Source organism: Equus caballus, chromosome 9 (genome assembly GCF_041296265.1).
Source record: "Equus caballus isolate H_3958 breed thoroughbred chromosome 9, TB-T2T, whole genome shotgun sequence".
Lineage (NCBI taxonomy): Eukaryota > Metazoa > Chordata > Mammalia > Perissodactyla > Equidae > Equus > Equus caballus.
In genome coordinates, this window is record NC_091692.1 from 65,659,752 (window position 1) to 65,677,320 (window position 17,569).

Below are 17,569 nucleotides of genomic sequence, written 5' to 3' on the forward strand. Positions count from 1 at the left end.
TTCTCTGAAGAATGATCATTGAAGGTAAGGGGCGAAACTCCACTGTTTTAAAGCCATGTATCTTAGATTTCTTCTCTCTGAAATATTTGGCACAGAAATGTAAAAGTTTATTGTGAACTATGATAATCGATAATTTTGCCACAAATTTTTTTCCTGTAATGCTTTCCTAGTGTTTTGTTTGTTTAATCTTTTCTACCACCTTGCCTCCTTCAAAACTCGCCCCGTGGCCCCATCCTTCAGGCACTCACATTCTGCTTTCCAAATTGACTGGCAGCTAATCTCATAAATGAATCCACTCTAATGGCTGCTGATATGATACTGGGGCTTGAGGTCAATCCTTCCACCTAGTTAAGTTGTTAAAATTTTTTAAAAGAGCCAGTCTGATAAAGTGAAATGAGGATGAGAGGGTCAGAAAACTAGAGTTGGAGCCCTAGTTTCACTACTAATTTTGGAACTTAAATAAGTTACTTTAGCTTTGAGTCCCAGCCCAATAAATATGATGGTAAAATGGTAAAAATTATACCTACTCTGTCTGCTTACTTCTCAGGGAAGTAGCTATTAAAGTGTTTGTTGTAAAGTGAAAAAATATTATGTGTGTACAAAATCGAATGATTTGAACACTTTCCAGAAGCAATGATTTAACCCAAAGCAGTGAACACATACACATACACACGTACATTTATATCTTCTGCAGCGCTACCAGGTACAAAGCTTTGTGGGGTATCTATAAAGTTCCATGTCGAAAGGTAATAAATACATACAAATCACTATTATTAGGAAGAAAATGATGAGGAATATTAGTGTTAAAACCAAATATTGTGGGAGTTCAAAGGCAGAGATCACCTCTGGACTTCTGGCAAGGAGAGGTAGTATGAATCAGGGAAGTGTTCATCAGGAGGTGACAGATGGACTTCACAAGGTGGCAGGGTTTAAGCATAACACTCATGATAGGTATTTTAAGTATTATGCCACACAGCTAAGGCCTTCAAAAAACAGAAACATCAACTATGTACTGCACCCAAGAAACAGGGTCAAGGAGCCTGCTTTTGGCAAAATTTCTCTTGTCAGTTATGTATAACTTAATATATGCAACTGTGAGGTTATACAGGCATTAATAAAAGACTGTAGAATTGCAGCTAAATGACTGCAATTTGCTTGATCTTTAGGAATTGTAGTTTTGGAAGTATTTTCTGAAACTGATAGTATTTTCAGCAATACAAGTTCAGACTTTAGAAATGAAAACTTTGTGTCAGTATTATGGCCTAGACTAAGCATTTTCAAATTAAATAAATATATATGAATATTGTATTTCGTGAAGATGCCACTCAATAAGAAAATTAAGTGGATGATATAGTTAATGATTCAGTGTTTAGTACTGCACAGTACTTATTTTTCCAAATTAGGGAACCCACATCAAGGCTTCATAAAACATTTCAGTATTCTATATGGTGTGCTGGCAGTAGTGTTAGGCATCAACTCAAGTATTATATGATCTGTATTCATTGGTGGCATGTTAAATTTTTAGTCTCTGTGGTTCTGTTTTCCACTCTATTATTTCAAACTCTTACAAGTAATACCTGTACATTTGTTCTCCTGATAAAAATTTTCAAATTTACAATGGAATACCACTTTCAGACCAGTCTTCTGCACATTTCTATTATTGGCTAAGAGTACTTTATAGTGCACTGTTACTTCCCTGGATTAGATTAGAAGCTTTCAAAGTAATGCTATAGTTTTTCTCATATTATTTGTTCATCTGTCAAATCATTCTGACATCCTTTGGTTCTCTAATATTGTGACCCAAAAAGTCACATTCCCACTCCCAAATGGGGCTTCATATAAACCTTTCCTTCTAGACAAAATTAGTCTTAATCACAGTCAATGCTGGAGAATGTTTATCTGGGGGGGTTAAGTTTGCACATTCCGCTTCAGTGGCCTGGAGTTCGCCAGTTCAGATCCTGACCGTGAACCTACACATCACTCATCAGCTGTGCTGTGGCAGCATACCACGTAGAAGGACTAGAATGACTTACAACTAGAATATACAACTATGTACCGGGGCTTTGGGGAGGAGAAAAATAAAAGAAAAAAGAGGAAGATTGCTCAGGGCCGATCTTCCTCACTAAAAAGCATTAAAAATAATCTATGAGAAAAATTGAATGTTTATCTGGTAAAGCTTGTCAGTATATTTTCTTTCATCCCCATCTATACCATTTTACAATGTAAAAAATATAACTATATTTTGGTTTATTATGGGTGTTAAGCTAAAGAAATACCTCATAAGCCAGTAAACAAGTATATGTGGTCTTTAAATATCAGCAATGACCTGTGAAAAGTTCCATTGTTCGCCAACTATTTTCTATATTAATAAATGCAACCCATGAGAAAGCATGCAGTTTTAACAGACAACAGTAAATACTGCCTAAAATTTAGAACCAGTGAGGTCCATTGAATTTCTATGTTAAATGTTCTTTAAAAGCTACTCCTTGCTTCTTTTTCATTGAAGGGATCTGTGGTTGATTTTTACCCCAAGTTTCTCTTTTAGAGTTTCTCCCCCTGGAGAAAACGAGCCTTGCCTGACGGGTGCTCTGCAGGCCCTGACCCTTCTATGGCCCTCCCGCCGGTAGACTGACTTTTGGCTGTTGCTCCTCCACTGCTGTTTCCTGTGTCTGCTCGCCCAGACCTCTCACATCCATGATGATTCCTCCCTAAGCATATCTCCCAAAGCATACCCTCCCTCTGCGTCTCAAGATTTGAATCAGGAAGTGGTGTTGGGTCAGCCTGTGACAAGGAGGGTTGGCTGGAAGGTCAGGGAGGGTTTCTGGCAGCAAGGAAGCATACTGTGCCAGGTTTCTTGAGCAAAGAGTGGTGACCCCCCTTCCTTCTTCCAGCAGCTGAAAAGTATCCAGAAACTGCAGCTCCTCCTTCCAATGACTTTTCCAAACGTTTGCAAAAGCCAGTCGCACTCCAGGTGAATATTTTCAGACACCTGGGATGAGCTGGGGGTTTTTTCTTCATATAAATAGAGCATACAACAAAGGGCAAAATATGGCAATTTCTTTCTCCCAATCTTGAACCTGGTCTCTGTATATAAAACTTATTTTGTACGTGAATATGCAGGTGAAGGCTTTCTAGTTATTTCAGATCATGTTGTTGTTTTAAAAAATCTTGAACTTTCTATTTTATTACCTATGACGTTACTACCTAGAGCTGTATTTTATCTCTTCTCTTTCTCTATCTTTAAGATAAGGATTTGAAGGTTTCAGTGGACCTTAGGAGAGAAACAATATGCAGACATATATAATAACCTCAGAATTCATCCTTAAGTCCAGCTAGCAGAATGAGTAAGAGTTTCTTGAGTTTGTAAAACATGCCAATATTTGGTAGCATATGCATGTAAATTTGCTTCCTAAACAATGCTGGATACACTGATTTCTGTGACTTTTTGGAAACTATAGCCAAAGGGTGCATTTTGTATTCTTGAGAAATGCAGTGCTTTAACTTGCTCTGGGCTTTAGGTAATTCCAGTGTCTTAGAGTTTTTAGGCATTGAATGCATCGTGTGAAAAGGGAATGTTTCTCTTTTACCACCACCATTATGTTATCTTTTCCAGTGTAATTACAAGCTAATTCAGGGCTCTTTGTGTTAGACTAATAGCTTCGGATTCGCTGCTGTCACCCAGTACCTCTTCATGCACTTCCCCTACCATCTGCAGTGCCCCCAGCACTTACCTAGGGTGAGCATTTTTCTCTAAGTAGAGACTCGTCTTTGGCAAATCATTAATGGAACATCAAAAAGATCCCATCTGTTAGAGTTACATATGGCTAAGATCAGAATTATCAAATATCTCATTTTTTTCTTTATTCTGTCTTTCTTTTTTTTCTTTCTTATCCACACAATAAATGTAGTTGTCAGCGGGATAAGTTCATGCGCCGGATAAGGTCACAATTTCATTTAGTGACAACTTCCAACAGTACGAAGTTACAAGGTTCGATTTATTAAAGAGTCAGAAGGGATAAGATCGCCGTGTGGCCAGCCTGATTTATCAGGGTTTGACTGGAGTACTTGAATAGGGAATGTCGTATTTCAAGTTTATGTTCAAAACTGTAGTTTAGTGTGTGTTATGACTGTATGACTCAAAAATTGAGGAGGAAAATTAGAAAAGGTATCCCTATAAGGCGATGTGTAGCCACTAACCAAGAACTATCATTTCCTGTGCCGAACCATGCCTTGAGATGGAGCAACCTCACATAACATAAACGGCACTATTTTGACTTAAAATGCAGATGAAATATGCTGTTATTAATGCCTGAGGAAATACACGTAGTGGCAAGACTGCTGTTTGGCTGTGAAGATAATCAGCAGTAAAATGATCATCTAACATTCTCATGTATCTGGCAGGCAGCTGTCAAATGGTTAAGCCATAAAATAGCAAGAGCTCTGCCATACTTCAGCCACCTTGGCTGACTTTGGAAATGTTTTGAAATTTTTAGAATCTTTGAACGGTTTTTGAACTCAGCATGACTTCGGGGCTGTCCATGTTTGATACCATGATGTATAATGTTTTCCAACCATGAAGAAAATATAAATATGGGTTCTGACACTATAGCCTTCTGCCATAGTAAGACGTGATAAACATTATGAGCTAAGTCATGTGGTCTGCTTTAAAATTTGATTATATATTTAAAACCAAGTTCAAACCAATCCACAGTTTATTTTCAGCAAATGAAATATGATCTTCCATCATCTCATTTACTTACAACCATGTCTTTCTATGAAATCTGAGCCTGGAGTTAAGGGATGTTCTGTAAATACCGTATACATTTGTGTCATCAACTTAATGCTGAATTCAGTTGGCGTATGATTGCTGATAACTATGCTAAAAGGTCCATGTCTTGTCTGTTCTCCTTTGGTGTCTACAGTTTTCATATACTTTGCTTTCTAGAGAGGCATCAAAAGACCCTTTTAAATAGAAGCAAAACAATGGCTTGATAGCACCTTCAATAAAAAAAGATTTGAGTATCTCTCTCTTGATTTTAAGGATTTCTTTCCATCCGTGAATTTCTTTTATTTGGGAAAAAAAGTGGGTTGATATCTTAAAAGCTGCAGCGTGTTTGGTAGTGATGTCTGACTTAGGGCTTTTTTTTTTTTTTTTAAGTGAAGCTATCATAAGTCTTTGAGTAATCACAGACTTTTAAAAGTATGCATTATCAAGAAGATAAGAGAAACAGCCCTCAGCACTAACAATATTATCTTTTACCAAAATTGATTAGTCCATCCTATGTGTCTCAAATATTTTGTGTGAACTTACCCAGCATGTAAAAATAAGGCTTCTTTTTGAAGAATAGCTGCAAAAATATGAACTGAGCAGAGAAGAAAATCTTTATTTTTCATCCTGCTCCGTATTTTGAAGATGAGTTAATGTAGTAAAATGTTGAACAAATAAAATGTGTGATTGTTGTAAAACAAAGAGAAGACACACATTGACAACTTTTTTTGTCTTTAAAATCAACTTTGTACTAAAATACAGTCTATGACCTTATGAAAATTTTTATCCCATCAACTATGTTCAATTTCTATTTTGCAATTACCACATGTCACAAACTATACTAATTGCTAGAGGATAAACAGACACAAAAAAATTTACCTGTTGTTCAAGATGCTTATACTCCTTTTGAGGTGAAGAGTTATCAAGGGGAAACCACTAGGGAATAATTAAATGCAAAACTGTGTGGTGTTGGACTATAAACGTCATGAGAGTATGAGGGGAGGAGAACAGTTTGTTCTGGAGTTCAGGGACATTTTGATGAAAGAGAATAGCTTTGGGTTTGATCTTGCAACATTAATAGGGTTTATGAAGGCAGCCAGGAGGACAGTGTGTCTGCCAGGTAGCAGGAATAATTGTCAGAAAGGTGCGGAAGTTAAACTGTAGATGAGGAGGAAGGTACGGTGAGGAGGACTTTCCTGACTAGAAGGAATAAGAATGTATTCTGGCAAGCAGAACAGAAAGTGAGGCAGACATTGTAGAGTAACATTGGTGTGGTATTAAGATTCAGGCACAGGGGCCGGCTCCGTGGCCGAGTGGTTAAGTTCACGCGCTCAGCTGCGGCGGCCCAGGGTTCAGATCCTGGGCGCGGACATGGCACCGCTCGTCAGGCCACGTTAAGGTGGCGTCCCACATCCCACAACTAGGAGGACCTGCAACTAAGATATACAGCTGGGTACAGGGGGGGTTTGGGGAGATAAAGCAGAAAAAAAAAAGATTGGCAACAGTTGTTAGCCCAGGTGCCAATCCTTAAAAGAAAAAAAAAGGAAGATTGGCAACAGTTGTTAGCCCAGGTGCCAGTCTTTAAAAAAAAAAAAAGATTCAGGCATAGATGTTGAAGTTGGCACGGTCAGAAGGGCACTAGTGAAGGAACTTGCACAAATGAGTGACATGATGAAAGTGGAGTTTTGATAAGTTTATCCTGGCGGGGATTTGAAGCCAGAATTGGAGCTGCAGAGTGAATTGAAGCTGGTTGGTCATCTACATCTGAGTTGATAAAAACCTGGGAATTGCTGATAAGACAGGTGAACCTGGGAGATACGTGAAAGGAAGATAAGTCAAGATATGGGGAGGATTTTTGGATAGAGGTGTTAAAGAGCGAGTGTGAGCACAGACACTGGTGAATGGTTAGATGTGATGATGGAAGCATGGCACACTCTTGGAATGCTTCAGTTTCTTTTTGGTGAAGTAGTAAATATTTATTATATATTTTGTGTATGTAATCTGAGTTAATCCTCACAGCAACTAGATGAGGAGGATATTGTAATTCCTATTTTCTGTGCAGAAACTGAAGATCAAGATGTTAAGGGACTTGCTCAGCATCACATGGCTTCTGTTTACTCTTCAATTCAATTTTGAACCCATTCCAATCTGTGTTCTGGCTTCCCATTCTACAAAACTTCTTTCATTACATATTTCCATGATCTCCATCTCATCAGAAGGAATCTTTGCAGTGCTTTGCTTACTTTCATAAATTTTCAGATTACTTGATTGATCCTGCCTCCTTTAAATTCTCAATCAGTTCATTGGCTGCAGTGGTATCATATCCAGTTTCTTTTCTGTTCTCTTGCACTTCTGAATTTTCAATGCGTGCTTCTTCATCATTCTGCCTTTTGAAGATCCTTGGAACTCTGTCCTAGCTCATCTTATTATACCATGATACACACTCTCCTAGATCAACAATCGTATGGCTTTTATTACCATATTCAAACTGATTTTAATTAATGAATAAATGCCAAAATTTATCACTCCAATCAAAATCTTGCTTCTGGGCCCCGCGCTTTTACCTGCCCTCTTGACTTCCTTACAGCCACTTCAACCTCATTATTTTCAAACTATAACTCCTCATCTTACCCTTAAGTCTTTTTTTATTTGTTTCTTATCTCAGTAGGTATGTGACCATTGGCCCATTTGCCCAAGCCAAATACTGAATATCATTGTTGGTTTTCCCTTCCCTAACCCCTAAAATCTACATAATCACTAAGTTCTATGGCTTCTACTTCCCAAGCCTTATGGATTACATTTCCTGAAATTTGTCTCGGGTCCAGACTTGTTTTGTTTGTTTCCTTATGGCTGGGCATAACCCCCTGTCTGGTATTTAGTAGATACTCAATAAATAATAGTAGAATAAATTAATGAATAGAGGCAAAAGAGAATGAACAAGCAAATCAAATAACAACTGGAGCTTTGCTTTCTGACTTTGAAATCTCTGATCTTTTCAAATCAAACATCCATTTATGATAAGCCTGGTGCTGGGACCTGGGTCTTTGACCCACTACCCCAGTGTCCTTTCCACTTCTCATAATATATCATATCTGGGGAAAGACAATCATGGTGTCGTGAACACCTTACCAAGTAGCAAGGGAGTGCAGACCCCTCTTTAACAATGACAAACCAAAGACTCACAAAAGATAGGACTTGTTCAAGGCCATTCAGCTGATTATTGGATAGAGTTGGGGCTAAAAGTTAATCTTACTTTTGGTGTGATAATGTTTCCTCTATTTCATGACACTTATTAATCTTTGAAAAAATTAAAAATATTATGCTCTTAAGCAGCATGTATGTTAAATTAAATATAACTTCCATTTATACAATGTCTTATTTCTCTTCCTATCATTAACCTATATAGCCTTAGTAGTGTATAAATGCTCATTATTTGCAATGTGCTTGCAGTTCTCTACAACATTGTAGTGAATAAATGAATATTTTTATTTAACTATTTCAGCCACAGAGAAGATTTCTCCAGACCTCAAAATAACTTCTTGATAAGCAAGAAAGGAGAGTGGGATTTGCCTGTTTGTCTAATAAAGTTGAAAAGATTGACTTGATAATTTGAACAGTTACTGGACTTTCTGTAATGGCCATCTTTAAGAGCTCATAAATGTGTTTTTGGTCTGCTTAAAATTTTAATGCATAGTCAAAGACACCTCAAAAACTTTGTAGATATTTGGGTATCATTTTATTATCTGCCCTAAGTTTGTAGTTCTTAATCCATTAAAAGACAGACCTGCTTGTAAATCCAAGGTATAGATAAGACGTCACTGTTTGACTGAGTCTGAACCCTTTTCAAATGAAAAATGTCAGTGGCAGAAAGAGGATGAATTACTTTTTTAAAGGGTTTTCGAAGATTCTCATGATTCCTCTGGTATCACTTAAATATGACATGACTCTTTTTTATAAAAACGAGCAAATTATTTGGGCATCATTTTTATGTAGAAAAGAAAATTCTTAAATAGTGTTTAGCTGAGAGGTTTAAAAGTATTTATCTTTAAATGGTAAATTGTAAAGAAATGTTTAGAATGTAAGTATGGCTGAAAAATACTAACTCCTATCAAATAGAAACTAAACAGTTCCTTTTCAAATAGAAAAATTATCCTAAGGATTTAAATAACTACATTATCACATATGAATATGCATGTATATGTTGAGGGATATTTCCCACTGAGTCCTTTTTGACATCATAATAGATTGTTAGCTGTCTGTCTTTGAGGATTTTCTCTACAAGGCCTCTGATTCCAAAATATTTATCAAGAAGATTGTACAAGGATGAAAAACATGTTCAGGGGCAATCTAGAAATGGGTTTGTTATTCTGTATATCGAAGGCAAATTATTATTGTTCCATTCCCTAGACTCTGGATAAGCTTCAGGGTTTGATACTTAAGCACTAATATGCTATTTAATATAGACATTATATTTGTAAAACTATATTTCAGATGCTCAGACTTACTGAATTTTGGGGGGGCCATTTTTCTCATTGCTGATCATCTTTAGCTGTTGATACATCAGAATGAAAAAAAAAGGAAGGTATGTCTTCATGAGTTTAGCATGTTCTTCCATTTTTAGTGTATTTGACAAGTGGGAAAGGAAGGAAGTATGAAAAGAACGGAGAATGGGGGTGTAGTCCCTGAATTTAGATTTTTACTGTGAACTTGGAATTGTTTTCATTGAATCTCATTGTTCAGATATAGCTAAATTTATATTTCATAATAAACACAATTTAACCATTACACAATATTTTAGCTTATTATGGTTTCTATACTTTGATTTTGGTTTTGTGGATGAGCAATAATACAAACACAAAAAATAATGTCTGATATTTTAACTATTAAAGGAGGTGACAAAAATGTAGGGAAATAAGGAAGAGATATAATTGAACTGAGGTTGATGGTATTGCCTTTCAAAGCATCAGGATTAAATCTATATCTGTAAAGATAGTTATTGACTTGAAAAGAAACTAAGGCCATATTAAGGCAAAATTTCATAGTATATTACCTACCATGACTTATATATTACTTAGAAAATGTAATTAGTGAAAACCATTCTATTTTATTTAGAACTTTCCTCAGCTGTCTATTCTATATGAATTTCCATTTATATTTCTTCTTAATCCATTCCCTCCCATTTTCATGTCTCCTCTTGAGCAAGCTGAGAAGAAATACCATTAAAAAAGAACAATAAATTATATTAAGATTAATATTTTAGAATATAAAAATTTTGGTATGATAATATGGATGGTAATACTGTCATGGCATAAATATCATAGATTTAATTATTTAAAGAGAAAGGCTACAATTCCTGATTAAGGCTGATAGCCATTCTTTAAATTTTTGAAACTTGATTTATTTATTTTTGTAATTAATCCATTCATTTATTTCTTAAGCCAGCATTTGATGAGTTTCTGCTTTATGCCAGTGTGTATACCATTTTCACTTCCCATTTGCCTTTAATGATTCCAAAGTAATAATGTGGAGGAAATGAAAGGAAGAAGACAATCCTAAACTGGCTGTTAAGTGTTTTTGTGCAAATCCTTTTGGTAACGTAGAATCTTACTTAAAATACCCAATATAAAAAAGTAACGACTTTGATTAGCATTTTTTTATTTGGGAAAACGTACATCTCGACTTTTTGTACATGTGGATGTTTTATCCACTGAAACTAGGAGTGATTTCAGAAAATTATCATGTACTTTCAAAAACTGTCCAGATGTTGTTCACCAAGAGTCTTGAATAACTATAATAAAGTTACTGCCTGAGGTATATGTCTTTAATGGTAATTTTTTAGTTACATTGGTGATCAATATGAATTTTAACACTAAGTCATTGTCCTAATGTTTCTTGTCAATCTGTTTGGCGTTGGATCAGTGCTTTTTGAGAAAGTGTTATTATGTCTGGTTCTTAAGGACTTACTAAATAGAATTGACTTTAGTAGATGATGTGTGTGAAAAGGCACAAGGAAGAAATTGGACTAAATTTTAATACAAGTATAAGAACAAGTTTTATTTCCTGTAAGGATAACAACATCAGTTGTTTTTCAGACAAGCATAATTAATTCTCTTTATATGAGTACTGAGAATATTGTGCGTGTAAAGCAAACACACAAAAAGAGGTGGCTGTTTATGAAAAAGCCGGTGAAAATACTCTAAAACGCCTCTTGTTTTCATTGTCTGCAGGAGAGCTGGAGGTGTTTCAGAAAGACGGGGAACGAAAAATTCAGAGTCGGCAGCAACTTCCTGTGGGAACAACCTGGGGGCCATTTGCTGGGAAGATGGACCTGAATAATAATTCCTTGGTATGTGGATGTCCTGAAATGGTTGACTCAGTATTTTGTCGTAGCTTAGAAATTCTCTCTCCTTGCTTCCCAGGGAAATCACAACAAAAAGTTTTTTTCTTTTTCATGGACCACGAAATTTCAATATTTTCCAAGTGGTTTGTCTCTGACAGTAATATACCCAGAATTCAGTAGGAAACAGGTTGATCATACTAAATGGTTGTTTAGTAAGCTAATTTGTTAGGTTGTTGCTTTATCTGCTTAGCCAGACTAATACTGTTCGCATTTAATAATATATACAAATGCTTTTATTTTTAAGATGACACAAATTAATGTCATACGTTACAGGTTTATGGGAAGAACACAAACAAACAACCTTGTTATTTCTCGGTAGTAATCTTTGTAACTTTAAGAGCAAGGATGAATGATAAGCATCATAATTTTTGTTGTTAACTTTTTTGTGAAAGTTCAGAGATCAGAACGTCTATCTCTAGGTAAGATTATATGGACAACTGATTAATTAGATGTTTTAAAAAGTAGTGGAAAGATGGGATGTTTGGTTACATTTAAACTTCATTTCTTAATTGAATATATGTTTCCTATTGCTGCCTTAGCAAATGACCGCAAACTTTGTAGTTTAAAACAACACAAATTTATCATCTTGCAGTTCTGGAGGTCCAAAGTTGGAAATGAATCTCACTGGGCTAAATCAAGGTGTCCACAGGGCTGAGTTCCTTTCTAGAGTCTCTGGGGGAGAATCTGTTTTCTTAGCTTTTCCAGCTTCTCAAGGCTGCCCACAACCCTTGGCTCATGGCCCCCACCATCTTCAAAGCCAGCAATGGCTGATTGAGTCTTTCTCAAATCCACATCCTGACTCTGACTCCTCTGTCTCCCTCTTCCACATTTAAGAACGCTCGTGATTACATCAGGTCCACCTGGGTAATCTAGGATAATCTCCCTATTTTAAGGTCAACTGATTAGCAGCTTTAATTCCGTCTGCTTTCTTAATTCCCCTTTGCCGTGTAACATTAAGGTTCCCAAGTTCCAGGAGTTAGGACGTTAGGACCTCTCCTATTGTAAGTGATAACACAAGTGATAAAACTTGGGGAGGAAAATGTTTTATATTCCTTAGAAGATCCAAAAATTGTATATATGCAATGGAAGTCCTTCTCTCTAAACGCCTTTGATGTAGAAACAGTCTCGTGGCTGCTAAACAACTCCATCCACACTGTGGGGACGGAAACCTCCACAGGAATTTTGACAAATGAGCTGGACTCAGCAAAATTCCATTCTTTCTTCAATTTGTTACATGAAAGAAATGTCGTCTTCAACTTATTACATGAAAGAAACTGAGACATGTGGGGATCTTTGTTTATTCTGTGCCATGTGGACAAGACAGAGGTTACTGATTGAACTAAAAGTAATGATTGAAATAAATAGGAAAAATCTGTCATCAAACTTTGAAACAACATGTGAGATTCTAGGAGTGTGCTTTTTACTTCCTAAATCCATGTATTTATCCATAAAAGGATGAAGTAGGGAATGTCACATGTGTTTGAGGACCAAACAAATTGATAGTCCAGGCTAAATATTTAATAATCTAGGCAATTTAATTCATGGTAGTCGAATTAAAGCTACTTCATAACGAGTTTGGGATGTGGCCCTGCAAACACTGCAGGCCTTGGCTGAGTTCTGTCATAGTTCTATTGATTCCTCTGAGAGAGCAATATTAACTCAACTGATTTCTTAGGCAAAGGCAAGAGGAAGATTGTCTAAACAAAGGTTGAGTTAAATGCTGTTCGAAACCCATTTTATCTTGGAGTTTCTATTGGTTCTCTAGTATTGTTTTAAAAATGTTTGAGGCAATAAGTTATCTTATTTATCGTGCATATCAGACACCAACACAACGTTTAGTCATTTCTCTAATATTTCTCCAAAAATGTACTGCCACTGAAGTGACACCTATTCTTGATATGAGATGAACATTTTCCCCTTTACTATACCAAAATAGTATCTATATGAAAATGCAATTTTTGATTAATCTTCATTTCATTACCTATGTATGTAGAGTGGCACTTATACATTGGTAGCTTATGCTAAATTGTAGTATGGAAAATAAACCTGTTTGTGAAAGTTTAGTTTTCCAGTGAAATAATTTCCTATTTTTTAGACAGATGATATAATTTTTTAATACTGCTATACCACTCGAAAGCTATTTTATGCCGTATTTATTATTTTTAAAAGATTCAATTTACATAAATGAAGTTTTCAGAATTTTTGATACTATTTGAAGTGTATAAAGACTCTTTGGGTATCAAAAACCAGAAGTGGGTAATAGTTCTTGATAGAAAACAATCTTAATACCCTAGTTTTCTTCTTTTGTCTTGGGTATTAAATATTTGATTTGTGTTGTTTCCTTGAACTATAGTGTATTTCTCTATTTTAAACTTAGTTGTTGCTAAAATATACTTTAGAAATATTTTTCTTTTGCAGTAACGTTCTTTTCCAGAATTTACTTCTGATTTCATGTTACTAAATACTACTAGTGCCACTGCTGATACTACTGTAGGACAATTGAGTAACATACACTGCGTACTTACTCTTCTAGACACTGAAGGGAGGATTGGGAATGGATTAACTCATTTAATCCTCAAAACAACCCTGTGAATTTGGTTCTGTTTAAAATTGTATTTCATAGATAAGAAAATAAAGGCTTAGGCCTTTTGATTCCAGAATCTGCATTTTTGAAGACCATACCAACACTGCCTCCTCAATAGCATCTATACCTTGGTTTGAGCATGACAAAATTGGTTGGGGGTTTCTTTACAAGAACTCTAAATTTATAAAAATCTGTGGGAGAAAATATGCAATAATTAGAGGTATGCTCCTTTTTTCTTACTTCAGGCAAAGTATTTCCTGTAATACTTCATAGATTATTTGAGCAGTTATAAGTTAATTCAAAGACTTCACAATTTTATTACCTCTTTATAATTTGAACAGTACTTTAATATGTATTTTATATCATGAAGATAAATTTTCCTTATCATAAAATATATAGCCCACTAACCCTTCCTTACCCAACCTTGAATCAAATTTGGAATTAGCACACTCTTTAAAATTGCTTCTTCGCCAACCGATGTAATGTTACTCTGCTCAGACTCATGGTGTTGGCTCAGGAGATCCAGCACACTAATTAATCCAACACAGTAATTAATTGAGTCACCATGCCAGATGTCAAATCCTTTTTCTATCTTTCAAGTTCCCATCTTGAAGTGCATTAGCAATATGCCACCTTCTGCAGGAAGCCTTTGCAGACCAGGCATTTGGATGTATATGGAACATTTCAAGAAATATAGGCTGTATAGAAACACCAAACAAACTGATTTGACAGAAAGTTATTCTTGGAATCATATAACACTGAACGTAGAAATAAAGAGTCTTTTGCCCACATCTCATTATCTTGTTAGAGACTTCATGCCTTAATGGTTTAATAATAGCGGCAACAACAGCATATAGTTAATACTTTCATTGGGCCAGATGTATGTCAAAGTGTTTTACACGTTTTATATTTCATTTAGTCCTTACATAAGCACAGGAAAAGATAATATTTGTCTCCTTTATAACAGAGGAGGAAACTGCTACTTTGGGAAGTTAAATAATTAGCCCAAGATCAACTCTGATTCCATAACCCATTTTGCAATCAAATACTGTCTTAGAAATTTAACTGTACTAAGGAATAAAAATACTATCTAATTTATAGGGCTTTTGGAAAGACTAAATGAGGTAGCGTGCACGAGTTAACAAATACTAAATACTGTTACTGCTCAGTCACCCGTAAACATTGACCCATTAAAATCTATCAAGTTTAAAACTAAAAAGACACTCCAAATTAAACAAGTAAAACTGTAGACCTTTGGTGTTTGGGGGTTTTAAATACCCAAATTTGAGTATTTTCTAAGGACTCTATATTGGCATTCTCCAGAGAAACAGAACAGGTAGGATGTGTGTGTTTATGTATATGCATGTATATAAATACATAGAAAGAGAGAGAAAGAGAGACAGAGATTTATTATAAGGAATTGGCTCAAGTGATTCTGGAGGCTGACCGGTTGAAAGTCTGCGGTGTGGGAGACCCAGGAGAGCTGACAGTGCAGTTCTAGTCCAAAGGCTGGCAGGTAGAGAGCCATGAGAACCAATAACGCAGATGAAGTTTGTTGTTCCTGGAGGCCAGTCTTGGCCAATCTTTTTGTTCTAGTCAAGCTTCAACTGATTGGATGAGGCCCACACACACTATGGAGAGAATTCTGTTCACTGACTCAAATGTTAATCTCATCCAAAACACCCTCCAAGTTGACACCATCACAGGCTCCAAAGCTCTATGATAGATGGTAAGTTTCAGTTTTTTCAGGTACAGTGTTACACGCCTGAATGAATTGTTAGCCAGTTGGTGAGTCTAGCCTTCTTTCCAACATTCCACCTCTGTGGCAAGGAATAACTTAAACTAAGCTATCATGGTGACACAAACTTTATGTTTTTGAAAGTCTTGCAACTTTATTCACTGAAAATATCAAAGGGTTACTGACAAAGGATGCATTTTAAAAATCACTTTAAATCATGATCAATATCTGTTTTGAAGGTGTTTTAGAATTTCTATGTTTATATGTTGTGCCTGTGATTTTTTTCCATTTTCTCCTAAGGACAGAGATCTTTGTAATAGGCTAAATCGCTGCTATGCTAGCACATGGTAAGTGCTTAATAAGTATCAAACAACAATGATTTTTTGGAAGGTTGGATATCTGGAAGTTAAGTGACATTTGCCCTCTCTTGCTTTTGAATATATCAGCTGTCGTTGGCCAACTAGTCTTATTCAGCCAACTGCTGGAGTCATGCAAAGTGCTTGCTTAAATAGAACATAAATAGAAAGTCCCAGGTTACTTACTACATAATAGTAGACTCTTCACAACCTGTTAAACTCAACAAATGAAATTTTGTAGAGAAATCTTATTTTATTTATGCTGTTCAATCAGAATAGAATCTTGTTTTATTTTCCCATAGGGCATTTGTAACATTGAATTCTACAAATAGGAAATACACATCATAAAGGGTACTATAGACAACATTTTATTGACTTCATGATGAAATAATCCATGCATTAAGTTGCACCTTAAAATTTTTGAGATCGTTGTCATCATAGAAATGTGGTTGAGGAAAGAGTTAGAGGTTCCAGATCCACGTTATAGGAAAATATTAGAATTGTTATGTCTCCATTTCTCCCCTTCCAGTTCTCACTCTTCTAGTACCAATCTCTGATCTCCTTCATTGCCAGAGTCTTCAGGCTTCATGTTGTACACACCCTGTAGCAAATATATCCCAAACCCTAAGTTTTCAGCATTCACCTGTATAGTCAAAGGCTGCCTAGTGGAAACATCTGTGACCTTCTATTTGAGGACTCTTTTTCAGTCTCAGGAGCAAACTCAACTGCAAGCCAGGCAAGCTGGAAATGCGGAGAATTAAAGTTTCCGGAAGTAATCCTCAACCAATGATGGACAGAAGTTGGTGGATAAATACCCCTGCTTCCTCGCCTCCCCATTAGAATATGAGAAGTGTTCTACACTGTCTCTGAGAGTTTGCCAGTGGAATCGAGCTCCAGTTGGCTTTATAACACACCCTTTGTGGACTTTTTCCTCTTTCCTGCTTTCTCCTCCACACTTCTACTGAATTTTTCTGAGGTTATATCCCCAATGAACTACTTGCACTTGAATGGGTCTCAGGGTAAACGTCTGCGGAAGCCATGCCAAGACAGCCTCTAAGATAAAATAATGAAGTGAATTTGAAAGTAATTTCCAAATTGTTGTTGAAATTCTAGAGGACATAGATCTTTTAAAAATCTTTCTTATTCAATTTTGGACCTCTGCTCCTGGCATGTGATAGGTATTCAATAAATGCTCTTTAAAATAAAAATCTAGTCTAACAATTTCCTTACCACAAGCATTCTGACTGATTCCACCCATACCCTCCCATCTTCACCATCTCAATGATATAATTTATAATTTTGCCTAGGCATGACTTCTTTTGGGGTCTTTTATTTCTTTTCATTTATGTTGACATTGTGAATGATATCCTCCTTCTTAATATTCCTTTTAATCTGGGCTGAGGACTACCATACTTTTCTACTTCTCATCTCTCTCTGGGTCTTGGCTCTTTTGAATTTAACTGTGCGTGTTTCCCAAAACACTCTGGCCTTTCTTCTCTTTTCCCTCTGTTCCCAGTGCCCCAGGGAGCTTATCCACTTGCAAAGCTTCAGCTACTAATTTACAAATGACATTTAAATTAAAAAATCTCTAACCTTGGCTTTTTACCCTTTCTCTCATAGCACATTTCAGCTGTTTTGCAAGCCTTTCCCACTGACTTCCTCCAACTAAACAGATGTAAGGAGAGTTTATTACTGTTTCCACAGATTCTGTCTCTCTATCTTC

At 36.1% G+C, this 17,569-nt stretch overlaps 1 protein-coding gene across 4 annotated transcripts in view; it reads left to right on the plus strand.

Moving 5' to 3' along the window:
- Positions 1-17,569, plus strand: part of ZFPM2 (zinc finger protein, FOG family member 2) — a 439,892-nt gene that overhangs the window by 210,413 nt on the left and 211,910 nt on the right. For all 4 annotated transcript variants that reach the window (XM_023648859.2, XM_070221671.1, XM_070221673.1 and 1 more), the window contains one exon: positions 10,996-11,114. In XM_023648859.2, coding sequence (XP_023504627.2) covers positions 10,996-11,114 — 119 coding nt within the window. The remainder of the gene's footprint in view (positions 1-10,995; positions 11,115-17,569) is intronic.